Source organism: Alosa alosa, chromosome 24 (genome assembly GCF_017589495.1).
Source record: "Alosa alosa isolate M-15738 ecotype Scorff River chromosome 24, AALO_Geno_1.1, whole genome shotgun sequence".
Classification (NCBI taxonomy): Eukaryota; Metazoa; Chordata; class Actinopteri; order Clupeiformes; family Clupeidae; genus Alosa; species Alosa alosa.
Window position 1 is genome coordinate 11,490,858 of NC_063212.1, and position 21,971 is coordinate 11,512,828.

Genomic DNA, 21,971 nt, shown 5'->3' on the forward strand with positions numbered 1-21,971 from the left:
TTTTGAAAAGGTGAGTGTGAGAAGGTGAGTGTGCGTCATCAGTGTAACCTTTAGATTAAATACAAAAGGGTGTGTCTTAAAGAAACCAGTGGGAAGGGATGGGGCCGTGCGTAGTGGCACAAAAAAAACGAAAGCCGCAGTCGTGCTTTTAACGTTCAAAATGGTCGTGACCTTCCAACTGTGTGCGACAGTGAATCGCACTAACAGTTCTTTCCGCTTATATTTAGCGAGCCCTCTTAACCTTCCTCCTTCTCTGAAGTCTATTTTCCAAAATTGTTACAGCAGGGTTTTGGCTGAAACATTTTGTAGGGTTTTCAACAAGCAAAACAACCCAGGACAAAACACAGCTTAGCATGTAGTGCTAGTGGAATCAGTTTTCCCTTCAACTACAGCAAGCCATATCTGTCATTGAGAATGAGGCCTTTGCTTATTAAATGGTGAATCGTAAAAAAAGACAACCCCTATGTTTTTCTTACATTTGGATTATAGTTTACTTTTATGTGTAATTGTATGTTTGTTGAGACTGGCACAGTATTCTGTCATACTCTGTGGCCAGTTATTGCCAAACATTGAGAGGAGGAGGTTGATGTTGCGTGCTCAGCAATGCTTGTTTTTACTGTATAGTGAAACCTAATGGTGGCTGTCCAATCACCCCATGTCACCGAAATGGTTTCTAACCATTGGTTAACCTGTTTATTCAAAAATACTTTGTGCAGTTGTAGTAGCAGTTAAAATGTTGTTCGTTTTTTTTTGAATGGCCGTGTCCGAACCCCGAACCCCAAACCCCACAGTGTCTTTATTTTGACTCTTGAGCTCCGTGTCTACCTTTACAGTATATTCCTGTGTATAAATACCATTAATAAATGACTAGTTATGTGCATATAGCTTATACATGTAGTTGTATGTATATATTCTCACACACTCACATGGTGGCTCTGTCGCTCTGTGCAGACTATGCGGGCTGGACGCCGCTGCATGAGGCCTGTAACCATGGCAGCAGTGCGTGCGTGAGAGCGCTGCTCCAGCACAGCCCCTCGCTGGACCTCAGCAGTCAGGTGGGCGGCGTGAGTCCACTGCACGACGCGCTGCTCAACGGACACGTGCTCATCGCCAAGATGCTCCTGCAGTATGGAGGTGGGTACAAGACCCCACGTAAAACACAGATGCTGTGTACACACACACATACACACACACACAACACACACACACGCACACACACATACACTCACATGCACACACATGCACACACTCCAACACACACACATACACACACATACACTCACATGCACACACATGCACACACTCCAACACACACACATACACACACATACACTCACATGCACACACATGCACACACTCCAACATACACACACGCACACACACACACAGATACTGTACTCTCTCACACACACACACACACACACACACACACACACACACACACACAAACACACACACCATTAAAATGTAGTATGGAGTTGAGTCTAACATACACACAGACATGCACTCTCAATCTCATGCAAGCACTCCTTCCATTAACTGCATTACACAGCATGCAGTGAGGAGCACAGATAGACAACAGGTAACATAAACATTTACTCATATATACTTACCCACCCACTCACACATCACACATCAGGTCATTAAGATGCTGTTACTTTGTGAATCACTCACATAACAAACTGGTTTCATTTATGCAGCCATGCTCATTCAAAATTGCTTTGCTGCTCTGGCCTGACAACATAATGTATGCATTATGTTCACATAAAACACACATACACACACACACACACACACACACACAATTTATTTCTGCAGTATGGAGGTAAATTTATTTCTTTCAATTTATTAATGATCACAAGGGTCACAGTTGTCAGATCACGAGGGTCATGCCGTCTTATGACCGTGGAGTTTTCCAGGAAGCCTGCTCTTTTCCAAAAAGTGACTGATCGGACAGGGATGTACTGTACCTTCAGCTTGGAGGTTTTCTTTGGCTCTTTGTCTTCCAATTTGCACTATCCTTCTGTTGGTCAGTCTGGTGTCAATGTTCCTCTTACAGCCACATCCAGCAAGGTTGGCTACAGCCCCACACACCTTATACTGCCCAATAACATGTTCAATGCCCAAGACAGATTTCTCTTAAGGAGACAATAAACATCAACTTTAACTTTATACTTTATAACATGTACAGCTGTAGTCACCGGACACATACATGAGAAAATTGCTTTGAATTTAATCACTTTTAAGGAAGAAATTAATGAGGCATTATTTCAATAATCTGTAAGGGTACCAACAAACTCATCCATGACTGTGTATTAAAGTGTGTATGTCAGGTTAAAAAAAATGTTTGATATATTAAATAATGTTTAGATGTCTGAGTGAAAATGAAATTATCATTAAAATTATTACTGTAATTGCCCTACAGTAAGCTTTAGAGCCATTTCTGTCAAGATCATATTTTCTAAACACAGCTGAGCTATGACGTCAGAAGAGGGATACATGCCAAGAAAGTTCTATTGAAGTATAGAGATATGGAGAGTTTTGAGTCTGAGGAGATTCTAAATCCCACTCAACCCTTTGATGGCCTACCAGTTTTGAGCCTCCTAGGTGTTTTGAGCCTCCTAGGTGTGAGGGATGAGGGAACAAACAAACATGAATAATTCCCATCAAATTAACATATTATCTGGTGTGAAGAGAACTAGTGGAAAGTTGGTCAGGTGTCTTGGCAAGTAGCCTAACTTGGCCAACGATAACAACAGTGTTAAAAAAAAACTTTTTAAAAAATCTCTCTCATCCACTTTCAATAAAGCCAACATAAAAGTTCAGAGGCTTTAAAATAGCAAACATGAAGAACAATTTGGAGGCATTACTTGATTCTAGCCAACGTTGTAAAATGCCTTCACAGAAATACCTTAAAAGTAGCCTACAGCCAACTGTATTATGTCACATGTAGTTGCTAGGCAATAAGCATGGTGTTCCATAGGTGCTGATAGGTTTATCACGTGCTAATGCAACTCTGAACTGTGCACCGGTCACCCTCACCGCCCAGCTGGGTCAGCCAGTGGCTCAGAGGGACATGTAGGTGATGCTGAGTGGGTTGATGTGTGCTTTTAGATGGGCTCTAGGCAGCCAGGCTGATGGGTGAGCTGTTTGAATTTCAAAGCGGTGCTTGTCACCTGTGCTTATCCTCTCTCGGCCCAACCCGCCGCTTTGATCTGCTCAAAGGCCAACAGGATCATCCATAATGTACACTCGAGATGTAAACATACCCACAATGCCGTGCTGCAGCACAGCCCTGCTCCAGGGTTGTGCGTACCCTTTTGTGAAGATGCTTTGTTGGAGGTGGTGTCTTACCTTGGAGGTGAGGGTGTTTTCTGAGATGGGGAGAATGAGACAAAAAAGATCAGCAACAGGCAATAAAAATACATTGTTTATGTTTGCGGAGGTGATTTTGTGTGTGTAGTGTGTGTTAATGATTCAGTAAGAACTCTGTGATCCTGTTTTGAAAAGAGTTTGGTAGCCCTAGGTAGGGTTCTGCAAAGTTTAACTCCACCCTTGCACTAAGCCTACTGCTCCCACTCGATCACTCATTCATCCTTTGTTTGTTCTTTTGGAAGAATTCAGCTAAAGAACGAAATGTATGGTTGAAATAACAACAACATGTTAATCCCTACCGATGTTATGAGTGGAAGCATGGCGTGCCTTTCCTGTTTTTGTAGGGTAAATGTTGAAACAGTACACTCACATTTAAGTGAGTGTGTTGTTTTCTCACTGGGTGTAAGGCCCTCATTGGGCTTTGGCTATACTAGCTGTTGTCAGTACTCAGTAGTGGAATTGTTTTAAGTGGCAGCCAAAAGAACTACTTTCTTTCATGAGCTTTGGATGTGTGCAACACAAGCTCTTTATGTTTGTTTGTCTTCGTCTCTTTTTTTTTTGTTGTTTCTTGGCCTTGTGGATTTTATGGACGCATCCGTTTTCTCGTATAAGGCTTCAAGCACGCGTGCCACGTGTTAACATCGCTCAAACGAGATGGAACGAGACGAGGCAGCGCTCGTGAAGTTGGCACGCCGGCGTCTTTTTTCGGCGAAAGACGAGGACGGGGAGGACATGTGACAGCGGAAATGTTCCCCCCGCACGCCGCGCTCTTTCGGCAGGCAGAGGCCGTTTGCCTGCCACTTGCCGACTGTTTTGTGCGCTTTGAAGTGAGTGTGGCGCGTGTCACAGTCTCAGGGTGGGGTACTCAAGACGTTTTGGCAATGTTGCGGGGAAATGCAGGAGACAGATGCTTCAACCCTCGTGGTTTTGGAATAATTTCACCGCCACCGGTGGGCACGCAAGCACTCAACTCACACAGCCTCCATTCTCTCCAATTAGCTTTATTTGGAGTTTCTCTCCTTGATGAGTATTCAAGAAAAGATCAATTGTATGAGATTCAAATTGAAAATGACCTTATTGAGGAGGGCACTGATTCTTTTGTTTCAAATAGACAGGTACCATCTCCTCTTGAATTGTTTTTAAATGAAACGACATTGTTATTTACAATTGTTATTTTGTTTCTATTCCAAGAACTAATGGAAGCCTACAGTGGAGAATGGGTTTGTTGCTGGCTTTGCTTCGGTTTATGTCTCAGACAGTGCAGCACTCAGAGGTAGCAGTGAGGCTAAACACTGACTGCTGACTTAGCAGGAGCTATAAACGACGAACAGCTCAATTAGAGCACCAAGATGAGGGCCGCCCTTCCCCCTGTAACATGAAATAATGATGCTGACCGGAGGGCGGGGGGGCTTCGGGGTGCAGGAGTCATGGGCAGGGAGAGGCCTTGTTGGCAGGGAAAGTGTGCCATGGCCCTGGGCAGTGCCTGGCTCCAGTGGTGCCCTCTCCTCCTCCAGGCTCCTAAGGGTGAAGAGGCAGCTGCTCAGTGATTTTTAAAGAGAGAGAGAGTGTGTGTGTGTGTGTGTGGGGGGTAACCTGCTTTAGTCTTCTCTCATAACATGGTCAGTTCAGCTGCCTCTTCCTCTGTAGATAGTAGTGAGTCTTATGTGCCCATGTATTACTTTGCCATTTGATTGACCAGAGTTTTGAAGGGGTTGGATACTACATGTTGCATGTGACCTCGACTGTTCCTTCTGAAACATGCGTTGACATCTTGTTCGCTGTTCTTGGTTGCTACGAGAACTGATCGGCTTATCTCTCAGGCACATTTGCTAATTATGTGTTATGTTACATTATGTTACATGATATCTCAGCAGCACAGAGTAACCTAAGGTTACCCTTTTAAAAAACAGTTAGCCTGCTTGGTCAGAAATAACGATGGTGGATTGTGGTGAAATTATGCATCAAATAATGAATAAACATGTTTTTTTTTTTTCATGTGTAGGCTATAGTATAGGTGCCAGATCATGACATAAAAAAAGAAAAGCTTGACAGTTTGTTCATTTGTGTGTGTGTGTGTGTGTGTGTGTCGGTGTCGGTTAAGCATTTAAAGTTTCTCTCCTGTGGCTAAAGTATGTCATCCCAACTATCCATGTTCATTCATATAAAGGCAGATGTACCTGATAACACACATGGACCTTGGTACCATGATGAGTGGAAAGAACCCATTCAGTACATTAGCTAAAATAAAGATGGACAAATTTGTGAAGTAATAGAAGTATTGTTTATTTCAAGTGCTTTATGTCTTTGCCACCTCTTTTTTTTCCTCTACATTAAAGACATAACTGCCCAGTCATTTCCCCCCCTACTGAAACATGCATTGATAGTGTCAGGTAGGAACACTCACATACTCACACTGCAGATTGTACTATCGCGGACCCCCGCTATGGTAATTTCACCAGAGAGCTGCTTTTAGACCCAGTGTATGGCTACCTGCAAATCCTACAATGTGTTTGGGATCTCCTGCGGTGGGAAACCATCGGTCAGTCACTGGTCAGACGTTTACAGTAGTGCCCCTTTCTTCCTGCTCTGCTCTATTCACTGGACTCTCAAGAGCAGAGGGTAGATGGAATGAAGGACAGCTCTCTGTTACTCTTCTCTCTCCCTCCCTCTCTCTCTCCCTCTCTCTATCTCTCCCTCTCTCTTTCTCTCTCTCTCTCTTTTTCTCTGACTGTTTTTTTCTCTCTAGCCCTGCCACCTCTACACTCTGCTATTTCTAGTCTTTGCCTGCCCTCTAAAGGCCAAAAGGGCTGCCTGCTGTGCTCCACTTCTCTGCTGCTGCTGCTGCTGCTGCTGTGTGTGTGTGTGTGTGTGTGTGTGTGTGTGTGTGTGTGTGTGGGCTGCTCTGTCAAGGCTGTCTGTTGTGGTGGTTGTCTGGGAGGTACACATATTCCCCTGCTGCTTCCCAAGAGAGAGAGAGAGCAGAGGAACGAAGGAAAAAGAGAGAGAGAGAGAGAAAGGAGAGGAACGAAGGAAAAAAGAGAGAGAGAGAGGGCAGCAGTGTGTGTGCATAATTAGCAGTGCTCTCATCAAGTCCCTCAGGTGTTTTGTTTATCTGAGGCACAGGGGTATCTGACACATCGCGCCAATACCTGGACTCACTTCAATCGCTCTCCGTGATGTGGGAGCCAATATCATATCAAGCCCTGGCCACTCTCACTCAAGGGGTCTGCCTGCCTGCCTGCCCGCCTCTGTGTGTGTTGGGAATGTGTGTGTGTGTGTGTGTCTGTGTGTGTGAGAGAGAGAGGCAAAGCACTGACAGATGTGTATTTCATGAGCCATTGTGAAGAATAGGCAGTGCTGATTCCATTGTCCTGGGGGAGGGAGATCGCCCTGCCACTTGCATTCATCAAGCTCTGCTGCTGGCGAGCAGTGGAGCAGAGAGGGTGAGGCAGAGAGAGAGAGAGAGGGAGGGAAAGAGAGAGAGAAAGAGAGAGAGAGAGTCCCCCACTGGACCCCCACATGCTTGTCAGCCACCCCCACCACCCACTCATCTCTGCCTTTGTCACATTCCAGGTTTCGGCCTGTCAGGCAGTTTGACACCATGGCGGTAGGGACCAGCGCGTCAGAGAGTGAGGGAGGGGGAGAGAGAGAGAGAGAGGGAGAGGAGGAGAGAAAGAAGAGAGAGAGGTGGGGGCAGAGAGTGCAGCCGCCTCCTTCCGAGCTGATGGGTGTGATTCGGGCCAGGGCCTCTTTTGCATGGCAGAGAGGGGAGGGGGAACCGGGGGAACCAAGGGAGAGGGGGAGCAAAAAAAAAAAAAAAAGCAAAAAGAAAAGAGAAAGAGAGAGAGAGAGAGAGGGGTGGTGGGGGGTTGCCCCAATACAACCCTGCGCCGATGCGCCGTTCTGATTTCCTGTATTTTAATAAGTCTACTGCAGTCGCTCGGCGGGCTGGGGAGGGAGGGCGCCGCTCAGCACCGTGCAGCGGAGCAGTTTGCTCTCTTCACACCTGACATACTTACCCCCCATCCCCTCCTGTCCCACCCCCACCCCACCTCCCCTTCCCACCCAGAGCCTCCGTCTAGGAAGGGTGCACTCAGTACAGCCATAGCCCAGGCACCACACAACAGACCACAAACTTTCATCACAGTTTTTCCTTAATTCCTAGCAGATGGATGTAGTCGACTCTACTGTAGGTACAAGAGAGAAAGCAGACGTGTATTAGATCTATCAAGTGCATTGCAGCATGACATAGTCCCCATCAAGTGCTGAGTTTGGGCGATGTGTGGCCTCGTGTACACTCTAGGAACATATTCGGAAGTGCTCTTGGCTAAACAACGTGTGGCGTCGTCAAACTAAATGTGGGCCTTTATGTTGAGCTCCATTAAACAATTGTGGGAAGGCCTGCACATTGTCTACAATGCATTACGACACAGCTACCAGGAGAATGGGGAACGAGTGTGAATGCATTAATCTGATTCACGCTCAATTCTGCTGCACGCTGTTAACATTTAGCATTTTCCAAAAGTTTTTTGTTGTGTTTTGTTTTTAGCGGCTTGAATGAATGTGAATTTGCTGTCATTAACGTCGACACAATATGTAGATGCAGCTGCTGTGGTGAGAATTTTTCTCATTCTGTAATGTCAGCTCGTTTTATATGACTGTTTCAATCCTCAGTGATGCTGTGTGATGCACTTCGCTAAGCTCTGTAATGTACAATTCATGACCAGAGAAGCTACATCATCGACGAAACATGAAGTGGTAGTTTGATTTCCTGTGGAAAGTCAAGTCATTTTATTTATTTTATTTTTTATTTTTTCAGCAATTTACCCCTTTTTTTCCTAGAGTGCTAAGAATTGTTTTGATGGAACTTGAAACAAACAAGACACTGCTAAGGGATTGGTTTGATTTAGCATCTAAAAAATGTGCTGGCATGTTTGAAGGACATCCTCATGAAATGAAGTGTGTGTGGGGGTCCATATGCCATTACATGTACAGTTCGCACACACACACACACACACACACAAACACACTTTGGTCCTTCAGGCAATTCATCATGAGACGCAAGACATGCATGAAGCAAATCAAGGATCCCTTCTCTATGGTGAAGGTTACGTAGAGTTCTCTGCCCCTGCTGATGAAAATTCTTGCCCACCTCAGGAATATCTGTGTTTGGCCCCTCGTCAACCGGAGGCTTGTTAAGTAGGGCACACACCTCTGTCGGAGCCCACCGACGACCCGGCCGAGGTCGACTCCCCTCCTTAGATGTTGAGGGCAAGGCTGAATCAGTCAGGACGAGGGCTGGGAGGGGGGGGGGGGGTTGTGATAACGACCTGAAACAAAGATCCCGTCCCCTGGCTCTTCTCCACTGACTCCCCATTGATCTGAGGTGGGCCGTTTGGCCATTAAGGACGGCTCTAACACTGACCTTGGCCCGCACCCTGACCCCCTCCTCCCCCTCGGGATAAGGAAAGTGCATGCAGATTCATCCATCAATTTATGCAGAAGGAGGCAAAGGACCTTCTCTCCCCATCCTACTGTGACTACGTTGACATCTGACTACACTTTGGATGTGTTAGGAGAGAGAGAGAGAGTTGGCTTGTGTGTGTTACGATATGTGTGCCTGTGGGTGTGTTTGTGTGAAAATAGAGTCTGACAGAGAAATTTGTTCTATTTCTCAGCACTCCTGACATTGAGGGGGAAGTGTTTGTTTTTTTTTGTTGTTGGTTTGTTTGTTTTTCTATTTATTTTTTTGCTGCGACACACACTCTAGCACCTTGACCTGGCTTTTTTTTGTCTAAGTTCAATTTTCTATTGGAGAACAACTTTAGCCGTCTAAAGGGAGTTGGGAAGGGGGAGGCTGCCTGAGTACCCACAGGCATTCAAGGTAGAATTCCTTGAGAGTTAAAAAGTGCCTCTAATGCTATAGAAAGTTGAGTGCTCAAGTGGAATCAAGTGTTGTGAGCCCACATAAATAATCTTGTGTGTGTGTGTGTGTGTGTGTGTGTGTGTGTGTGTGTGTGTGTGTGTGTGTGTGTGCGTGTGTGTGTGTGTGTGTGTGTGTGTGTGTGTGAAGAGCCCTTACTTCAAACTTGACTAACCAATCAGCCCAGAAGCTGTAGAACCAGTGTCTGTTTAAGTACTATTCTACTGTATCTCTCAGTTTGTGTGTGTATGTGGGCACAAGCACATGTATGCTGTGTTGAGAGTCAACAGTGAATAACAGAACAATGACTAAATTCCTGTATATTTTCAGTGCAGTTCCTGTAGACCCTTTCAATCTGTTGCCAGAGGATTTCAGGTTGAAATGTTCAAAAACCAACGCAGATACCTTGAAATGAAAATGGGAGGAAAAAGAAGAATGTTCTACAAAATGTCGACTTTAGAGCTTTCTGGAAATGTTGTTTTGTCCTGAAGTTACCATTCGCTCATTGTTGTTTGCTGTGCCACCAGAAATGCCTTAGGAAAGTGTGCTTGTTCATGCAGCTGAAAGAGTCTATGGCTGTGTCTCACACTGCATATTTCCACTTGCATTGTGCCAACTTTTCGATGGTTAGTATTGTCCCAATATCTGCACTATATACTTAAACTAAGTATTTGAAGTGTTCAAATAGACGGTTTGAGACCGAGCCTATTTGTGTATGGGACTGAGTAAATGTGTGCGTGCAGTGTGTGTGCCTGTGTTAAAACCTGCGTTAGTGTCCCTGACATTCCTACTCTTTATATGTGACGTGTCTTTCATGCAAAAAGGCTTTTTAATATGCTGATAATTATTAAAGGATTGTATGCAGAATCTACAGATATTTGTACTCGTATGAAGTAGTCCCAGTTTTTGATCATATTACACTTGCACCAGTTTGTTGTGAAGTTTAAAGCAAAGTAGGCAGTAGCAACATCTCGCTTAAAGTCCCCTTTTTCACATATAAATAGTAAAATATAGGTTTTGTGTTACTGACAGAGAAATTAGAAATACTTAGATAAATTAACTGTTGCCGTATGGCAACACCATGCAATAAATGTATGAAATGGTTTAGAGTACCATTACACTATTTGGATGTAGGACTTTACAAAGCTAAAGTACAACAGAATGCTGGTGTACCGTATGCTGGCTTGGCAGTGAGATGTATGGAACTAATTACTGAGCCACTGGCCACATTAACCATCAGTTTAGAACTAGCAATGGCAGTTTGTTTGATACATTAAGGAAAGACTCAATATCTTGCCTGAAACATGCATTATTTAGCCCAATTGTTGTGTCAACTATTGATACAAATTGACTTATGGGTAATGTAGTTTTTTTTTTCTTCAAGAGCCATTAATGCAAATCAATGTGTATGACGCCTGTCTCCTCAGGTTCCGCTCTTCTACAGCTTCGTGATAGCTTTGGCCGCACTCCCCTAGACCTGGTTCCCGCGGCAATGCTGCGGGAGGAGCTGCGGCGCTGCGCCACCGAAGGCGACTCGTCGGCCGCTACCGCCGTTGCCACCGTCCACGACGTGCAGGACCTCCCGCTGGTGGAGACGTGCTCGTGCCTGCTGGCCTGCCTGCTGCTCAGCTACCAGCAGGAGCGAGACCTGCCCGGCTGCAGTAGCCCACCTCTCCGCCTTCCCCCAGGGCGGGTCCGAACGCTGCTGCTGCTGTCCGCCGACCCCAGGGGCCGGGCGCTCGCCAGCGGGTGGGCCAACGCCAGGGCGGCACAGCTGGCCCACGACCTGGAGACCCTGCTGGGCATGGGGCGGCACGTGGGCGCCCTGGCCCCAGCGCTGAAGCGCTGCCAGGGGCCACACATACAGCTCCTCGTCCAGCTGCTGGAGGACCTGCAAGCCGAAGGACAGCAGCTGCTGGAGGGGGACGCTGCTGTTTGATTGGGCTGCACGGCCCTGAAGAGAGTGATAATGTTGCGTATTGTAGCATTGTTTTGCACAAGTTTAGCATAGTTTTGAAACCAATGTTGTACAGCAATTGTGTACAGTTACAGATACAAATAGAAGCAAACTTTCTGTATTTCATGTATGTATTAAAAAAAAAACAAGCTTTGAATATTTAATTTCTGAATAATTGGTCTTTCAGTAGTTGGTATTCTCACATTTTTTAACTTTTAACACAAGTGCTGCTATTTGTATTATCTGAAGACATAGAGTTCTTTGGGGCAGCCGTGGCCTACTGGTTAGCGCTTCGGACTGGTAACCGGAGCGTTGCCGGTTCGAACCCCGACCAGTAGGCACGGCTTAAGTGCCCTTGAGCAAGGCACCTAACCCCTAACTTCAAACTTCATCTGCACTGATTTTTAATTCATGTAAATATTCATTCAAATCTTTCTGAGTTTAGAAACCAAATGTTTTTTTAAAGAAACAACAGGACATCCAGAACAAAATAAACTCAAAATGCTGATGCTTCACTTCACATCTATTAGTGTTAAACGTGATGACCAGTTGTTATGGTGAATTCCACATTCAGACATCACTGAACATTGACTAGGCTAAAACAAACCACTAAAAGCTGATTATACGGAACATCTTGGCATTTATCAGTCCTGCTGGAGCATCCTCCCAGCCCTCTAGACTCTCCTTCCTCTCACACGGAGGGGCCCTCTGCTCCAGAGCTTCACCTCAGCCGTGACTCTCATGCTGGGGCCCCAGCTCGGTCCGTCAGCAGCTGGCTGTGATGTGTGAGGTCCCGGCAGTGGTGGAGGACAGAGATGGAGTGAGCTCATCTGTGCGCCATGTGGGGTGAGGGATGAGAGAAAGCTCCCTACCCCCCACCCTCCCTGCTGCCCCCCACCCCTCCCCACTGCCCCCCACCCCTCCCCACCTCCAACCCACCCATCGGCTCTGACACTTGGGCCCAGCAGGTTAAAGGCGCCTGCAAAGGAGAGGGAGACTGAGAAGCCGCCCCTGACATGAAGGATAGGCCGTTTCCTGAGCGCGCCCCCTTTTTTTAACTTCAGAGACAGCCAGGAGAAGGAGTGGATGGCGTTTATGTAGGTGTGTGTATGTGGAGGGGGGCTACAAGACGTGTAAGAGAAGGAGAGTATGGCTTTTGTGTGTATGGGTGTGTATAAGTGTGTGTGTGTGTGTGTGGATGAAGAAGAGGGATGGCGTGGAGGGCTCGAGCCCGACAGAGAGGTAAGCTTAGAACCTGTGGTGCGAGCGGCGGTCGGCAGGCTGTCAGGCGGAGAGCAATGGCCGGTCACCGGGGCTAATTAATAACGCCGAGAACGCTCTTGACCTGTTTTTCGGTGCGAGGGGGTGATTAGCGCAGACAGGCCCGACCGATGGGGCGCTCCTGCCTCCCGCTGCTGAGGCTGAAGAACAAGACGAACCAGCCTCCATCGCTCCCTCCCACACACACACACATGCACGCACCCCATATTGAATAACAGCAGGGATCAGACAACACAGGGGACACCCCAGACTAATAAATGACAGGGGCCACAGAGAAGAGGGTGGGCAGGGGGGGGTCGAACCCCCCCACCCCCTCCTCGCCACAATGGGTGAAACATGTTCCCTTCATCATCCTGTGTGTGGTGTATGTCTCTGGGTGTGCTTGCTTGGGTTTGGTTATTAAAGACGGGTCATACTCCTCCAGGCTTTTCAGAGTGTATACATGCAGGAGGTATGTTTATCAAAGGTGCAGGTCCTGCTCGTCTTGGAGCAGAGGGATTTTGGGTGCACAGTGAGGAGGATGAAACACACGTATGTGTGGACACAGACCAGTGGAAAGCTAAATGCAGGAAAATCGTTTGAGCAAGAGGGACAGGCTTTGAAGGTCTCGGTTTTCTCCGGGTAGACAGCGACTTCCCTTCCTGAGATATCCATTCTCCAATTAAAGGAGTCAAATTCAAAAGGAAAGCGTGACGACAGACTGTGGGGGGGTTAATTTATTCTTCATCCTTTTGTTAAGCCCTTGTTTTTGTATATTTTACGGTAGATATAATTTGCTTTACAGTATGTGTCACCATTTGAGCCTGTTCTTTGTCGATCAGCATAAAAAAGACCTTCAATACGCTGATTGATGCTGCAGATGTTGATGTCCTAAAAATTATGGTAGGAGTTTTAGTGATGTATATTTGTGAAACCTATGAAATAAATTCATAAAACAAGTAAACAGTAAGTTGATTACACTCAAGCAAGAGGCCACCCAAATAAACATGTCAGAAAATGAACACAGGTCAATAAAAAATATTTAATATTTTTCCTCTACTTTTTTCAAAATTTGCAGACATAACAACCGGTGCAATTTGTTGATACTCCATTGATAGATCTTATTCATTACCCTTTATATATCCATTTCTGCCCTTTGAAATCTTATTGGTCAGCAACTGGGAGTATGATGATGTCACAGGCAACACAGCAGGCTCAAATCCATACAAAGGACACACAAACATCTATACAACAATTGAAAACATTTGACCATTTACAAGCATGTACAATACACCGATAAATTATCAAGTGTCTCATTTACACAATTAAGAAAGAAAGGAAATCGATAAATAAGTTTAAAAGTGTTGCAAATGAAAGTGCTTACTCTGCTTGCATTTTTACAGATACATCACATTCTCTATGTAGGCCTATATCCATTTCTCTTCTATTTCATCATAAATTGACTTTGGTTTGCTTGCAAACACAGCATGGACGTCTTTAAAATGTTTAAATAAATAAAAAAAAAATAAAAACAGCTAGAGACGAGAGCGTTGGGATGCTAAACGCCGCACAATACTTACCCACCACAGACATTTTCGAAACTTATTTTATACACGTACACATTCAGCCTTTAACAGATCTCTCTAAAGCTGTTGCACAGAGAGGATTTAGAATGAATTGCTGAGCTAACAGGGTGTATGGTGCTTTAACGAGGAGCAAAACTGGCTTGGCCTTTGAGACAGAGTCCCCATGTTTACTCGAACGAGTGAAATTCTCTCCCCAACACCCGCCCTCCTTCGATCCTTGTGAGGGGCTTTGAGCTGCATAGGGAGCAGTCTTAGATGGACGGAGTTCTGGACTCTCCCCGAGCAGAGAGCCCTGGACCCAGTCACAACTCTTTCCCCAACACACAGACATGACCTCGGAGAAGGAGGGAGTTGGGTGGGGGGGGCTGGGCACTAGGCGCTGGGGGGCTGAGGGGAGCGAACGAGGGGAAAAAATCGACAGTTTCCCTCTTTTGTCTCGATGTTGACGCAGACGATGCAGCAAAAAACTGCAGTGAAGAGCTACACACACACACACACACACACACACACACACACAATACACAATACAACAGTGCCAAGCAACCAGACTCTCTCACACATCCTAAAAGAGAGATCAAAGTTGAGTGCTGGGCAAAGGAGGTGGGGCAGATGGGGAGAGAGAACACTGCCCTCAGGCGAAAACGAGTGAGAGAGAGAAAAGAGAGAGAGAGAGAGAGACAGAGCGAGAAAGAAAGAGAGAGAAAGAGAAAGAAAGAGAAAGAGAGAGAGAGAGAGAGAGAGAGGGAGCAGAGAGAGAGAGAGAGAGAGAGAAAGAGAGAGAGAGAGGACGCTGATGCCCACTGAAGTGGTACAAGTGGAAATGAGAGCAAGGGAGCAGGCAGAGCAGGCAGCCTTTCAAATGAGATTACAGCTGGGCTCGCGGGCAGCCTGGTGTTTGCGTCTGCATGTGGGGACATCTCTATCAGCGACATTGCACCACAAGCAGCAAGCCCACAGGAGGGGGGGGGCATCGTTTGATGCCTGATGAAGGCTCTGAAATACGGCCGATGGGTCTATGTCATCACAAGGGGGCTGCCGTTGTAACAATCTCTCTCTCTCTCTTTCCATCTCTCTCTCTCTCCATCTCTCAGAGGGCAGGCTCTGCACTGGCCGTTTTGTCTGTTTAACCCACGAGCAGAGCAAAGAGACACACAGAGGGGTTGGCACACGAGTGGGAGCGCTTGAGCGGTAAATGTCAACGCTGGCTGGAGCACGAGGACCTCTAAGGCTATTGTGTTCATGCAGGGCTCCAAAAAAGACCAAAGACTGGCATTCTCCACTACAAAATAAAGAGCACGCAGCACAATAGTGTAGATTCATCAAAGTCAAATGTAAAAACAGATGTTCAGTCCAGTGCAGTGCGTTATGCCTATTCTTTTTTTTTGTTTGTTTTTGTAAACCAAAATGAATTCTAAAAGAGAAAGAATCCATGGCATCTTTTAAAAAAAAAGTATTCTGATGATTATAATCTGAACATGGCAAATCAAACACATTGACATCAGAGCATCCAACATGTTGGTAATTGAGACCAAGTGCATGTGAGGATGTCTTCAGTCAAACAAACACTCGCAATGACCAAGTAGCATCTCACCACTGGAATTATGGCTGTTAAAACTGTCCACGTCATTGTGTGGAGTTGCGTGGCATCCAACCACCATGGACCGTATGAGAGCTGCCATCATGACAACAAAGAGAAAAGTGGTCCTGTTGTTTTACAACGGCAATTTGACTTCCATTTGTACAAAACAGGGGGCCAAACGATGAGAGAGGTGGAGGGGAGACAGGAGAAAAGGAAGACAAAAGTTCTCTTCTCTCAGTCCACTGCAGCTCTTCTCGTCCTTCGTTGCTCTCTCCTCTCCTTGGCAAAGTGCTGCTGAGAAAGACTCCGCAGGAGGAGGGTCACGTGGGAGTCGGGGGCGCCGGGGGTGGCGGGAAAGCGGCTATCCTGGGTTATTTTTCTTTCTTTTATTTGGGCTATGACCGGGCTCCGGTTTCAGCTCTCGATACTGCACCTGTTAAAATACACACACACACACACACACACACACACACACACACACACACACACAGACACACACGCACACACACACACACACACACAGACACACACACACACACACACACACACACACACACACGTACAGGAGTCATCATCAGGTGCATATTGACTGTGCTGTGATAGCATGGGAACGTTCTCCTCATCTGTTGGAGAGAAGGGCCTGGGGGCTCGGACTAACAAACAGAGCAGGGCTTGGCTCCTCACACATCTTTGGGGGAGGAGAGACAGCTATGCAGACAAGAAACTGATACTACTCCACCATATCCTGGATGTCTACTTACAGTCACCTCTGCATGAGGATGCCTGAATCACTCTCACAAGCAAGAATGCGTAATGTCTCTGTAATGTTATCAGTACGAATAGAGCTGTCATCGTGCAAAATCTGCTTTCCAAAAAATGGTATGATGCAGAAGAGATTAAGACCATGAAAACACTTCTTTCAAGTGCCTTCTACCAGGCAGGCTTCTTGTGTCATTATGCCTGACAGGTTGAAACATATTTCTCCATGAGTGAATAAATCTTCCTGGCTCCCTTAGATAAATCTGCAACTTCTGTTAGAGATCACAAAAATGACATTTCACAAAAAAAAGAAATACTCTTATAATACTCACTAAACAGAATCATTCCACGTACCACCTCCCCAAAGTCTAAGTAATAGAGTAAAAATGTAACAACTAGTGTCATGTCTTGTTACTCAATTGAAAATAGATGAGCAGAGATAAGGGGATGGATTTACAAAATGCTTAACACAGTAGTAAATTCTCAAGAGTGACAAGACTGGCCTCGTTGACACCAGAACCTTCTCAACTGAGATTGAGAGTGGGTCTGGAAAAGGTTCATTGACTTATGACTTCCAGCAGGGGCGTAACTAGCAGTGAAATTAAACTAAATTGGTGCATTAAACTCTTATCAGAATTGCAGTAATCTTGTAAACGAAGGTTTTAAATGCAGTTGTTTACTCAATTCCCCAAAAAAATCAGGCCGGATTTGCGGTTGTAATTGCGTGCCCAGGTTTTTGGAACATTGAAAAATGGGCGTCAATGGTCTCTTGGCCAGACGGACCTGCAGAGCACATCCCAAATTTGCCAAAGGTTCATATAGGTATTCACAGGCATGACAAGACTGCTTAGGGATAGTATACTACAAATGACTGCTTAGGTATAGTGCACTACAAAAGACTGCTTAAGTATGGTGTACTATAGTGTACAGTGTAAAAGAAAAGCTTATCTCTATTTATCACAAGTCCAAAATCAACACATTTCATTTAATCCACAGCAATCTGACACATGGATGAATGGACTTCCCAAATCCAGTGAATGACAACCAAAAGTCTAAGAATATGTGCAGTGAGTACTGTTAGTCTCTGTTTAGTGTGAACAGACATAAACAGCACGTCTAATCTGCAGGAGAGACAAAACACTGCTCAAGTAAGCATGGAGACCTTTTCCAGAAAGGTTAAGGAAAGGGCATGTTGGAGATTTGCTCCGCTGCTCAACAACATCTTCCATGGAGCAGATTTCATTTTAATCAGCTTTTTCTCCCCCAAACACCCCCCCTCCTTTCTCGGTCCTCGCCACAACAGTTCAAAGTTGGCTGCTGAGCAAGTGTGGACACACACACACACACACAAACACACACACACACACACACAAAAACCAGACATTGTGTAACCTCTCCTCTCCCTCAAATCCAGCATAATGAATGAGCACCGGAAAGATGGGCTAATGCATTAGGCACGGATCCTGGATCCTGCCGCAGACAGAGCTGGTCACTTGTTGGTTGAAGGGGTGGAGGTCTGGGAAGGGGATGGGGGGTGGGCAGGCTCAAACCGGTCTGGCTGGCCCCTGGGGCCAGAAGAGGAGCATGGGGGGACCGACTTAACCTGGCGGAGGAACAGGGACGCGGGGAGGTGAGGCTGGGAAGGAGAGATAAACGGTTGGTGACCGGTCTGAGTCTCCGAGCTGGCCCTAACCCACCAGCAACCCTGCCCGGGCCAGATTACACACTGCAGCCCACAGGGGAGGAGGGGGGCAGAGAGAATAGAGAATCCATGGACTCAACAGCAAACAGGCCACATTACAAAAAGGAAAGTTAAAAGAGTCCCACTTGGTAAAAAAAAAATTGAATAAGATCAGACTAAAAAAAATTGTTCTGTTTTGGAACAAACACAGACGGCTTTCATTTTGATAAGCTTTATGCAAAGGCAGTAGTGACAAAGAGTAATCAACACAAACAAACATAATCTCTGTCTGGCCAAGACTTGAGTCTCATTTACATACCTCTCTCTCTCTCTCTCTCTCTCTCTCTCTCTCTCTCTCTTACTCTCATTGGGATCAGTACCTTCAATAAGAAGTAAACAAGAGTCCCTGTTTTATGTCAGACCCAATGAGCAACTCACATCCCTCCCACTTTTTGGGATTGGCAGGAACATGACATTAACAACCAATCAATATGGTTTTCTGCAGTATAGAGCTGGTGAGATTTCATTGCACCTCTCAGTACAAAGAAACACTGGTGTTTTTTCAAATTAATTAAAAAAAAAAACATATTTACTGCAAATAAATGTGATGTCCAATTTTTTTTTGTAAAATTGCCTCTGTCTCAGCCTTTACTTGTCATACTGTTATACTAAATAGCTTAGAAATGGTGCATTACCTTGAGGAGTACATTTGTGGACATCAAATAGTAGAAAATCTCATGGAATATCCGCACACTAGCTCCTCTGGGAAGACGCCCCCCTTCTCTGTGAGCTAGTGTGTGGCTATTCCTTGAGATTTTCTACGGCAATACTTTGAATTTTACTTCAAATGGTACATTAACAAGCTTCAAATGAGTGCTCAATATTATGAGTTGAAGTTATGTGAACGTTTTACGACGTAAAGCCAGTCATGGATTAGACTGTCACACCACTGACGTCATCTGGGGGAGTCCCATAAGAGCCGTGGCTTAAAATGGCCGATGCTGACATCGCATCAACCATTAGCATCAATCAGTACTGAACATGACGTGCAGCCTTTGTTGGAGTGGGAGGGAGAGACAAAGAGAGTTATGGGACTTTGTCAGACAGAGCACAATGCCCACTCCCCCTGTGCCCACATCACAGATGTGCATCACATGTGTTTCAGAGCAAACATAACATGCTGAGGACGCTGTCTGATAGAATTCTACCCCACTCTTAATGCCCCATCATCATATCCCTCCTTGTCATGGAAAGTGCCTCTGCATAAATGCTCTTCTTACCCCATCAGAGCAAGCAGTGGAGAAACATGCTGGACATCTGAGGTCATTTCTTTAATTGGTCACTGGGATTTTTTCACATACTGCAGTGGCCACAAGAATTACACAGGCATACTGTATATTTCACTAGTGTATGGCAATCAGGTTCCAACAGGCCTTATGCAAAGCATAGCACATACTAACATAAACTCACTAGTCAGACACCTTTCACCTATCGTAAAAGGTGGTGTACACATTAGCTTTTTACGAGACAACGGGTGATTATTAGGAATTTTGCGGTGGTTTCATCATAGACCGTTTAAAATTGGTATCCCAAAAACCAGAAGCCTGTGAAGAAAAAGTTTGTGAGCGGGAACGGAGTGGCGTCTATCAATGCTACCAGAGAGTGACAACGCCGGGGAACAGAAGCTTCCAGAAAGGAAAAACAATAAAAGCTCAATCAAAGAGCTCACTCAGACGGGCCCCTTCAGTCGTCATGGGCTCCATTACCATTTACAGGTGACAGTTACGCCAGCCGGCATGGTGAGATACACACTCACCTCCTTTTAATAAAGCAAAGCTGTCCCAGGAAAGATAATGCTGCGCGCTAGTTAAAGGGAAGAGGGGTGGAAAAAAACAGGAGGAAGACGCCCCCCCACCCCTCCAAAAACAATGAAATAAAATAATAATAGTGGAAGACAAGAAAAATGGAGTAAGAGGGGGAAGAGGGTTTTGTTTTTTTCAGAAAAGTGACTATGGTGAGATAGCAATTTGGTTCTTTTAAAAGGAAGGTGGAGGGGAAAAAAGTAGAAAGTGCACAAAGTGAACATTCACCAGAGACTGGTGGGTAAAGACCTTTTGTCGCTCAAAGGCTGTTCCTCCCTTGTTTTTCCTCTCTCTCTCTCTCACACACACACACACACACACACACACACACACACACACACACACACAGACAGACACACACACACACATACACTCTTACCCTCTCTCTCTCCCTCTCGCTCTCTCGTGTTGACAGTTGCCTTGGCAAAAAAAGGCACGCTTTGAAGTGAGCGCGCGAAGCGGAGGGGGCGCGTCGAGCGGCTCGTTTAAGTGGTGTCAGAAGCCGTCCCGGGACCCGCCACCATCTCCGCTGTCGTCCCCGCCGTTAACGGGGATTCTGGGATTGAAGCGGGCTAGGGCGGCAAGGCGGGAGCAAGCAAATATAAATAAGTCAATGAAAGCGCGAACATTTTTAATGATACTATGCTATGCTGTTTAAAGAGCAAGAACCGGGGAAAGGAGAGGAGAGAGAGAGAGAGAGAGAGAGAGAGAGAGAGAGAGAGAGAGAGAGAGAGAGAAAAACTTCATCTCTAGTGACACCTAACCTAGCATTAGGGATATTATATGATACCGGCGCAACAAAGAGAGCAACAAGAAAAAAAACACACACTCCCACAGACGAGAGAAGCCATCTTTACCCGTCTATTGTTCAGAGAGCAAAGCGTGTCAAGGAGGAGGAGAGAGAGAGAGAGGCTGGTAAGAAAGCACATGCATAAGAGATGTGGAGGAAAGTTTCTCTGCCCCAAAAGTTTGCGAGCGTAGCTGTTGCGCTAATTGCTTGTTTAAACTCGAAAAATTGAGACCTCCAGCTCTGTTTGGGAGAGGAGTCTTTGATGCTCGGCACCAGCAGTCATCGCTCGAGCACCCCAGCACCCCGACGCTCTGACCTGTTTAGCTTCTCTCTGCGCGTCTCTCTGAAGTACACAGAGTGTGTTGTTGTTGTTGTTTTTTTCCCTTTCTCCTCTCCCCTCTCTCTCCCTCTCGCACGTTCAATACCTTTTTGTTCTTTTTTTCATGGGGAAAGACTTTTTTAAAGTGATATAGAAGAGAGAAAAATGTTCCGCCGTGTTTTGCAGGTGTAGCACTAGAAGGTGCACCGTGTCTGGACCATTACCAAGTGCCCCGGTGGAGCCAACTCATTGGTTAGCATGATCAGAACCGTGTGTTCTGGAATGATGTCAACGCCTGGGGTTACATGTACACGTTTGGAAACGTGGGCCTCGCTTGTTTGGTCATTCCACATTCCACAATATTCAAATGAAGCCATGTTTTCTTCTTTTTTTTTTTTTTTTTTTTTCAAGCCTTAAACCAACAATATTCTATCACATCTGTGCTTATCCACACACAGAGAAAACACACTCACACACATACTGAGAGAGAGAGAGAGAGAGAGAGAGAGAGAGAGAGAGAGGGGGAAAGGTAAAAAGTTTTAGCACCCTCTCACAAAGGCAGGGCGCGCCTGTGTGCCCATGCTCTCTGCGTGGCTGCCCTCCATATAAAAAAGTCATTAGAAAGTCATCAGGCGCAGCGGCTCCGAGGCACATCCAAAACCAACTGCTGCTGCGCCGCCGCCACAGAGAGGGAGAGGAGAGGAGAGGAGAGAGTGAAGAGAAGAGAGAAAAGGAGGAGAGGAGAGGGAGAAGAGAAGAGAGGATGAGGGTGAGAAGAGAGAGAAGAGAGGAAGAGAGGAGAGGAGAGGAGGAAAGGGAGAAAAGAAGAGAGGAGAAGAGAGGATGAGGGAGAAGAGAGGGAGAAGAGTGGAGCCGGCCC

General features: G+C 45.9%; 2 protein-coding genes across 10 annotated transcripts in view; one reads left to right on the top strand and one right to left on the bottom strand.

The window, feature by feature from the left end:
- Positions 1-11,397, top strand: part of slf1 (SMC5-SMC6 complex localization factor 1) — a 30,515-nt gene extending 19,118 nt beyond the window's left edge. For 3 of the 4 annotated variants that reach the window (XM_048237049.1, XM_048237051.1, XM_048237050.1), the window contains exons 18-19: positions 952-1,134; positions 10,726-11,397. In XM_048237049.1, coding sequence (XP_048093006.1) covers positions 952-1,134; positions 10,726-11,237 — 695 coding nt within the window. In that variant the 3' untranslated portion in view covers positions 11,238-11,397. Of the gene's footprint in view, positions 1-951; positions 1,135-9,825; positions 9,922-10,725 lie in introns of those variants that run through there. The other variant, XM_048237052.1, reaches the window with a different exon arrangement.
- Positions 11,398-15,058: 3,661 nt separating this feature from the next.
- mctp1a (multiple C2 domains, transmembrane 1a) overlaps positions 15,059-21,971 on the bottom strand; it is a 166,242-nt gene continuing 159,329 nt past the window's right edge. For all 6 annotated transcript variants that reach the window (XM_048237048.1, XM_048237044.1, XM_048237045.1 and 3 more), the window contains one exon: positions 15,059-16,113. In XM_048237048.1, coding sequence (XP_048093005.1) covers positions 16,042-16,113 — 72 coding nt within the window. In that variant the 3' untranslated portion in view covers positions 15,059-16,041. The remainder of the gene's footprint in view (positions 16,114-21,971) is intronic.